General features: G+C 40.6%; 1 protein-coding gene across 2 annotated transcripts; it reads left to right on the plus strand.

The window, feature by feature from the left end:
• The first annotated feature begins 261 nt into the window (after positions 1–261).
• On the plus strand, positions 262–8296 carry dcxr (dicarbonyl and L-xylulose reductase). 2 transcript variants are annotated; one of them, XM_022766056.1, is made up of 10 exons: positions 262–286; positions 511–570; positions 1956–2053; positions 3013–3167; positions 3291–3333; positions 4819–4918; positions 5074–5138; positions 6565–6682; positions 7889–7979; positions 8174–8259. In XM_022766056.1, exons 2-9 carry the CDS (start codon positions 519–521, stop codon positions 7933–7935), a joined length of 678 nt encoding a protein of 225 aa, XP_022621777.1. In that variant the 5' UTR covers positions 262–286; positions 511–518; the 3' UTR covers positions 7936–7979; positions 8174–8259. The 2 variants fall into 2 exon arrangements, with proteins under 2 accessions (XP_022621777.1, XP_022621776.1); XM_022766055.1 differs by lacking the exon at positions 7889–7979 and having other exon boundaries at positions 8174–8296.
• Positions 8297–9350: the final 1054 nt, after the last annotated feature.

A 9350-nucleotide genomic window follows, 5' to 3' on the forward strand; every position in this document is an offset into this window, starting at 1 on the left:
TGCCTCCAGTCTGTTGGGGTGGAGGCAGAAATCTCAGACAGATATCTGGAAACCAAATAGAACCAAAACTGCAATTTTGATAGAGGTGAGAAAAGACTGCAAGTTCTGCCTTTAACATACACAGGCGGAGGTGTGTGCGTGTTCACGGTGACTGTGCAGGACTGACCTGGAAGACAAACATGTTTTGACCATTAACTCAGTGGAAGTTTAATCTTTGAGCCCAGCGGAACAGAGAGTCAGCTTCCTCCTGCTGCCGCTGCTGCTGCTGCTGCTGCTGCTGCTCTTGGTGAGTACTGCCACGCTGTGACTACAACCACAAACCATACGGTCTGAAACGGTATCGGGATGCGGGGAAACGTTTGGAAGATTTAGGAGATCAGGAAGTAGCAGCTGGGTTTTAGCCCGATCAGCATAGACATGAGCGAGTCACATGACTGATCGCCTTGTGTTTCTTCTGTAACTGTTATCTGTCCTGTTGCATGTCAATCTGCGGCTGATCTCTGCGGACAGCACCGACCATGGAGATTTCATTTGCGGGTAAACGAGCTCTGGTCACCGGAGCAGGAAAAGGTAAAGATAACAATGGACGCAAATAGACACAGCACGTTTCCAGTGCGCACACTGACACCTGCAGGCTGCTGTAGAAATCGCAGGTCTGCAGGTCTGCAAGACACAGCGGCTGTGACTTCAGAATAAATGAGCCCACATTCCTCCATGTTGTTCTTCAGATATTATATTCATAAAACTGTTGACTTTATTTTACCTCCTTACATCCCAGCAATATCAGTTGATTTTTGTTTATCGTATTGACTCTATAGAATAGAAGAAAAATACCTTTAAATGTTTATAATTGTGGAATGTAAAGTCTTTAGGTCTTTAAAATCCACACAGAAAGTGAGGGCAGGACCTCAGTGTCCAGCTATGGGCCTGGACCAACAGGGTCTTCACGTTCATCGTTACAAACTCCTGTTGTGCAGTCAAACATAGTCGAAACCCATACAGCTTTATTTTAAATTTCACACTATGTAAGTGTCACATGCAGCTTCCGTCGAGTGCAGTCACGATTAAGGCCAATGTAATACCTGCTGATACTTTAACTTCAAATATGAAGATGTTTTTCAATGAAAATCTTTTTTTAATTCAACAGAAGAGTTAAGTGTTAAATGTTTAAACACAAGCAGCTGTAAATAAAGTAGTATACAATCTGCAAAATTTTAAAGACATGTCACATTTTAATAGTTGATAGTTTGTGATACTTGGTGCTATGGGCACATTATTGTCTGGAAAAAAATAGGTGACACAGCTCTAATTCTGATGAGATTAAAACTGCAGGGAGTCAAATAGAAACAAAAGACAGCAGAGTTTATTCTTTTGATAAAAAATCTCATGACTTGTTGTGTTCCACACGTCAGACTTGGTAACAAGGTAATGCTTTATTTTTTAAGTCCTGATATTTGGCATTTATAAGCATACATTATCAAGTTATTTGTTTATTAATATATTTGCTGACAAATCCAACCCCTCCTGTGGGCACATGAAAGTGGAGGCTGCTGTATAAACAGATAATGAAGGACAATCTAGTAAAACACAGCTGGAATAATATAAAACATGTCTTCATAGAAGATATAATTGGTGTAGATGAATAAAGACTGTGTTCTATGTTTCTTAAACATACCATTTATTGAATGTTTGTATACTGCTGATAAAAGCTGAGGTGATGATGATGGTAAAACAGCATGTGAACTGCTCAGCGTATTGGATGAATTGACTCAGAGTCTCGTCAGCTCCAACACACTGAGAAAATGGAATAAAAAAGCTTTGTTCATGGAGGGCAGTTTGGCAAAGCCTGAGACATGTGTGGAATGTGTGTGTGTGAGTGTGTGTCAGCTCTGGTGTCACAGCAGCAGCTCCACTCTGTAATAAGTCTTTGTGTTTATGGATGTTTTGTGTCTCAGGGATTGGCAGAGCCACAGCTCTGGCCCTGGCACGCTGTGGGGCAGAGGTCACGGCGGTCACACGCACACAGGCTGACCTGAGCAGTCTAATGGAGGAGGTACGCCCCCCCCCCCTGCACACACACAACTGAGAGGCCTCTGTCCCTGACCTCTGGTCTCCCCACACCCTTCTCTGTTTTATCTGTCCTACTGAGCCCCCACTCCATCTCTCCACTCATTATCCTCTAAGGTGTCTACAGTACTCTCCACCACACTTCTCCGTTCTTACATCATCCTCCTCTTCGTCTTCATCTTCACAAGATGAAGTGGAATGAGGAACTGACTTTGACTGACATGAAGTATCCATATTAGCATTCCATATGCCAGTCGGACTTGGATGCTGATGCTGGAAACTGGTGATTAAAGGAACTCTGATATGAGATGAATATGTCAGGAAGCAACTCTGTGCAGTTTTGCAATCATCTTTTTATTTTTAAATAACAAGGGAATTTATAAATTATTGAAAAAAGAGGAAATGAAAATATTTTGTATAATAATTTCAAAAGGTAAAAGAAAAGGAGATGAAGGTTTTGAAAATCATCAGATCAACAGAAATACTGTATTGTATATTGAAGCAATTTGTGGAGCTGGATATCAAAAGCATGAGAGTGGAATGAAATGAGAACACCAGACATTTAAGCCTCTTTCTGGATAGATCAGCACATTTATGGATTTTACTCTGAAGTGGTTTGTTTCTTCCTCTGAGGAGAACACTGGAACTGTGTCCTGATTACATATTAGATACTACAGTGTATGGTTTATGATGATTTTCATAGTAGACTATTTTAGTGAGTCAGTATAACAAAAAAAACAACAGATGTACTGTTTTGTACCAACAGGATATAATTTTGTTTGTAATTCTACAGTGATTACAGTCTGTAGATACTGTCACAGATCACTGTAGAATTCATCAGTACTGGTTGTTTGTCAAAGGATAATATAGAAGCTAATTACATTTACAAATTTCTACTTCATCTAATACTTATCCAACATGTCTGGTTTCGGCTCCCCCTCTCAGTGTGCATCCATCACCCCGGTGTGTGTGGACCTGGCAGACTGGGGGGCCACAGAGGCAGCCCTGCAGGGCGTCGGCCCCATCGATCTGTTGGTGAATAATGCCGCCTGTGCCAGCCTGCAGCCGTTTCTGGAGGTCACACCCGACCAGTTCGACCAGTGAGACAAATATGAGATACTTTAAGATTGAGAAGCACAATGTCGAACATATGAGTCAGGATTTACAGTTTCATCATGTGGAAACCTGTTGTGTTTATTATCTAAGGTGTTTTTCATCTGCAGGTCATTCAATGTGAATGTGAAAGCTGTGCTGCATGTGTCCCAGGTAAAGTAACAGCTCTGTAAAAGACAAATCATATCACTACACTTTGCATTGCTGGATCCATTTTTTAGTTTGCTCTTTCAGTAGATGAAGTAACAACATGATATCTAGTTTTTCCCAGCTACAATGTAGTTCAAGTCTAATTTCCAACTGTACTGTACTTAAAGACTTTACTTAAATTTGTTTACCCTCAGCTGTCAGATTTTAATGCCTTCAATTGTATATTTGAAAACAGTCAGAACTAAGAAGCCCCTCCTCAAAGTCATAAAGAATAAGAACTTTAAGCAGCAATGTTTGAAGGGATGGCTAGGCCTTACATGATGAAGTAGATTCCCAACTGTTTCCCAACTGATTACCACGGAATGACTGGTTGGAAAACGACTGGTTTGTTGTAGTAGACAGTTAGGCTGCAATGGTAGGAAGTGCTGCATTCAATACAGTTGATCTCAAAATAAAACATAGACTGGGCTCTTTGGCACTGGTTGTGATCTTATCAAACAAGTCAAGTGTTAAGGAAGTTCTTAAGAGTTAGCACTATATTTCTAGTGGTGTGCCTCAAGGTTCAGTTCTGGGCCCTATTCTTTTCTGTTTTGAACATGCTGCCATTACAGTCTTTCATTTGCAAATATGGAAACTGTATCCACTGCTATGAAGGTGACACATAGCTCGATATCTCTGCTTCACCTGATGATCTGAGCCCTGTCACAAATCTGGAAAATATACATTTCAGAAATCAGTGATCAGTGACTTAATTACAAGAAAGTACATATGTACAACAAAGCTTATATACTTGCTGTCCTATCATGCCTGAACATGTCAAATAGATAAGCTCTAACTGGATAAGAGAATGTGAGGGTGGTATTTTTCTTGTGATTTGGGCCAGGTCCTCTGGCCCAAGTCTGTTAGTTGTTCTGAAGTGCAGGACTTAATCCTTCAGTGAGGCAGCTTTCAGCTTTTATGCTCCGAGCCGATGGAGCAGTCTCCCCGAGGACCTGAGAGCAGCTGGAAGAATTTAAATTTTCAAACCGAAACTCAAAACACAACTCTTCAATCTGGCTTTTTTCGTTATTATTTTGTTTTTTAGTTATTAGTCACTTTATTTCATTCTCTTATTTTACTGTATTTATGTTCTAAATTCTACTTTATTATATTTTATTCTATTCTTTTATCATTGTATTTTATTCTATTTTATCTGCTGTTTTACCATTGATTTGCTTATGTTTTCTTTTTTGGTTTGCTAATGTTATTGCAGCTTTTAAAATCTATTTTATTGTAAATCATTTTCAGCTGTCTTACTTGATTTGTCCTTTTCTTTTTAGCTCATCAGTCTGTGAAGCACTTTGAACTGCACTAATCTGTATGAAAAATGCTATACAAATAAAGTTTGATTGATTGGTTGTTTTGATAACACCATTAGTCTCAATGCAAATATCTGCCTCATCAAACTGCTTCTCCACAATCAAATCAATCCTCTGTCTGTGTGGGTAGATAGTGGCTCGTGGTATGAAGGCCAGAGGATCAGGAGGCTCCATTGTCAACGTGTCCAGCCAGGCCTCACAGTGTGCCCTGAGAGACCATGCTGTCTACTGTGAGTAAGAGAGGAACAGCCATGTGCCAACAATGACCCGGAGCCAGGCTGGGTAACATGTCCTGTCCTCAAGTACACTGCAGGGAAGAAGTTGAATGACAGTAACTGGAAACTGTTTCTGTTGTTTCTGTCTCTGTGTCCCTGTCACTGTTCAGGCGCCACTAAAGCAGCCCTGGATATGCTGACTAAAGTGATGTCTCTGGAGCTCGGACCCCACCAGGTACCATCACTCTGAAGCCCCTTTTTGACCCAAAGTCCAACTGAAATCTGATTATGATAATGTTCTGTCATGTGCTGTCATGTTGGACATTTGTCTTTTCCACAACCCAAACATTTTGAAAAGCAGTGTTAAAAACAAAGAGCATTTTTCTAAGCTGTTAGCATGAAGCTTTTGTTTTTCATAACTATAGCATCAATACCTTTCAATACCAGCATTTCACATTTAGTAATTAGCAAGAGTGCAGACTGCATTGCTTCATGACAAAGCAGTAGCTAAATCTTTAGTTGCTGCTCGGCTGGATCTGTGTCCCAGCATCATGTCCAAACAACTGAACCAGCAGGTATTGGAGCCACTTCTACTGTTGTGGTCCTTGATGTTTTCCAGTTTATTTGAACCTAACTCAGCACTGCCGGAGGTTCTCAAATTCCCAGAGGATGTCGGCAGCAGGCTAAACAGCAGCATTTCACTGCCCTCTCTAGTCTGCTTCAGCTCTGACCGCACTTAGCACTCGTCTAATCAGTGGCTCAATCCCAATCCCCTCCCATGGCCCTACTCATAGTTTTGGAGTGCCCTTGACTGGGTAGTGGCCCTTCAGAATGGAGCTACAGAGGTAGGCTGTGAAATCTTTGGGACACCACTTGTCACTTGTTTTGCAAAGCATTCTGAGATTTTTTTTTTCATTTGGAGTTTGAATCTGAAAATGCTCCATTTGGAGGGCTAGATGACCAGCATGTAAAATGGATGGGATCAGTGATGTCACAAGATCTTGGAAACACGTAAACTTTGGTCATAAAATCTCTTGCGTGGCTCTATGATGGTTCACCTCAACATTAATACAAAGAGCTGCAAAACACCATGTTTTGAGATTGTAACCCCCACCCTGATCCCTCAATACTACCCAGACGTCTAAGATGTGTCTGTAAAGAACCATCCTCAGAGGATATTTTTAGACCCTATTGATTCTCCAATGAGAACAGATGAAGTTAATCAGTTCCTAAATATGATCCTGGTACCCTACAATAGGTCATTAGGTCTAACAGTGGGCTAGTTTATATTCATTCCCTGACAAGAAAAATAGGAGCCCCCATGTATTATAATGCAATCCAACACAAACTGCTATTCATTTTATGACAATTATGACACATTTTATTGTTGTTACGATCACATAATACTTGATTATGTTTTTATGCATCTCACCTGTATATTTCATATATTCGGAATCAATAAAGATGATCAATATGATATATTGTCTTACCAAAGCCACTCCACTATGATCATTGCTGCCAGTACCACTGCTAACAGTAATACTCTGAATGATGATGACAATACAGTGAAGGGGTTTTATAGAATTGAATATTAAATAGATTAAATTCACCTCATTGTTTCTGCTGGGATTTAATACCTTGTTGTGTTGTGATGTGCTCAGATCCGTGTGAACAGTGTGAACCCCACAGTGGTGATGACTGAGATGGGTCGTGTGGGTTGGAGCGACCCCATAAAAGCCAAGATCATGACATCCCGCATCCCCCTGGGCCGCTTCGCAGGTCAGACTCAGCAGGCTCTGTATACATTATAGACATTCTGTTGACCTCAAGTTCAGCAGGATGCTGCAGATGACTGTGGTTGTCTGGGGCAAATGCACAGATTCCCTCTTGTACAGTGACATGTAAGATGAGATCAGCTGTCTTTGTGTACATCTTAAAGCTGCAGGGTTCCTACAGTGCATTCAGAAAATATTCAGACCCCATCGACTTTTTCACATTTTGTTATGAAATCAGTTCATTTTTTCCCCTCATCAGTCTATACTCAGTACCCCATTATGACATAACCTAAACAGAATTTTGGAATTTTTGCAGGTGTATTAAAAAGGAGAAACTGAATAACATTGACAGAAGTATTCAGACCCTTCACTCAGTACTTAGTTGAAGCCTCTTGGATTTGGGGATTTTTTTCTGCTGTTCTTCTCTGCAGCTCCTCTCAAGCTCTGTCAGGTTGGATGGGGAGACCTTAAAGAGACAGGTACGTGTCTTTAGGGTGTATTGACTGTAAAGTGATGAGGGAAAAAATTAGTTTAAATAGTTTTTGCATGAGGCTGCAACAAAACAAAACAAAATAAGTGAAGGGGTCTTAATACTTTCTGAATGCACTGCAGGGTCGCAGGGTGCTGAGACTATCCCAGCATGCATAAGGTGAGAGGCAGGTGAAATGCTAGACTGGTCACACGTTCATCTGGTTCATATCTGCACATCTTTAAGGAATATTCCAACATTTTGGGAAATACACCTTCATGTCAAGAGTTGGATGAGAAGATGGATATCAAACTCAAACAACTTTATATGGTGACAATATGTGGAGTAGTGTTGACGGCTTGTGTTTGCTGCCCCTAAGTGGTGAAAAAAATGCAGTTTAAATACACAGACATGAGACTGGTATCAATTTATCTCACTCTCATAATGAAAGAGAAGAAATGTTTCCCATGATGTTGAGCTTTTCTTAACATTTAGGTTGTCTGCTTTAAAAAAAAAAAAAAAAAGAGGCATGGATGGTGTGTTCCCACTGCTCAGCCTCCTCACACACTTCATACCAGGGAGCTGAAAAGGTTGATTCACATTCAGGAATGTGGATTCCACCCTGGTAGTGGAACAATGGAGCAGCTGTTCACCCTTGCCTGCCCATGCAGTCTATATGTGTTTGTGCTTATATGTCCTGTTCTAACCGGAGCGAGAACTGTGTCCACATTTTCTCTGCAGTGAAGTGTAGAAAGTTCATGGACAGTGTTGGACTCCACCGAGGCTGAGGCTCATCATCAGTTCATGGTTTTCACAGTCAGCATCTTGAGGTGTAAGCAAAGAGTGGAATCCAATCTAAGTCTACTCTTTTTATCAGCATGGGAATAAACAAAATATTTGTGTGCTATTACACTTTACAAGTCCTTGGATATGGAAGGCAGTCTGTTTCCTCTCCAGTGCTACAATCACACAGTGCACATACGCACTTGATGAAATTATTAACTGAGCTTCTGTGTGTTTGTGCAGAGGTGGAGGACGTGGTCAACAGTATTTTATTCCTGCTGAGCGATAAGAGCAACATGACGAATGGAGTCACTCTGCCGGTGGACGGGGGCTTTCTGGCATGCTGACCACCATGAGACACCCCCCCCCCCCGCTCAGAGGAGAAACAAGAACCTGTCTCATCACCTCACTGCATTACACACACAGTCAATTTTTATTTTCTAAATAAATTCATCCACTGTTCAACCAACTGAGTTCCTGTGTCATTTGTGCTTATATGAATATGTCAGGTTAAAATACGAATCATACAGTACACAGGGCTTAATATGTTTGCAGATGAGGTTAGAAACAACCTTTATAGAGATTTATATTGCTTTACATGCATGATATAATTCTAATGAATGAGTCACCAGCTGAATTATAGCTTTAGATTTTGGTCTATTATTATTGCCAGATATTGTACTTAACTAAAACAAAGGAAGCCATTCCAGACTTAATTTGGTTTAATACAATTGGAGTTTGTCTCATTAACTGAAGCCTCTGACCTGTATCTGCTTCATTGATTATGTGAGTGTGTACAAACTTACATAATCAGAGACTGCAGTGGACACAGACTCACCAACACTGGACAGCTGAAGACCTGGTCTGATGGATCTGCATTTGTGCTGAGGCAGCAGATGGTAGAGTCAGAGTCTGAAACCATGGACCACCCTGCCTGGTGTCAAGGGTCCAGGCTGGTGATGGTGGTGTGATGGTATGGCGAATGTTTTCTTCTTAACACCAATCAATCATGGTCTGAGTGTCTCAGTGTATCTGAGTCTTGTTGCTCACCAAGTCCGACCACAGTTTAACATCTTCTAATGGCGACTTCCCGCAGGATCATGCTCCATGCCACAAAGCTAAAGTCGTCTCATCATATAGATATTTTTTTAATATATGTACATATACAAATGTTACTATGGGTATTTCATATATGTTATAAACCTATATCTTCATATATCCAGAGGATCTATTTATGTGATAATAATATATGCCCCCTGATAGGTAAGATATGGCAACATTGCTCCTGATAAAGAGATATATATGTCATATGTCATTTCCGTATGGGAATTCCACTGCTCACTTAACTATGTGCATATATATATATGTTTATATATATATGTATATATACATATATATGTATATGTGGTTGTTGTGGAAT

The sequence above is a fragment of the Seriola dumerili genome, unplaced genomic scaffold, assembly GCF_002260705.1.
Source record: "Seriola dumerili isolate Sdu_G_001 unplaced genomic scaffold, Sdu_1.0 BDQW01000807.1, whole genome shotgun sequence".
Lineage (NCBI taxonomy): Eukaryota > Metazoa > Chordata > Actinopteri > Carangiformes > Carangidae > Seriola > Seriola dumerili.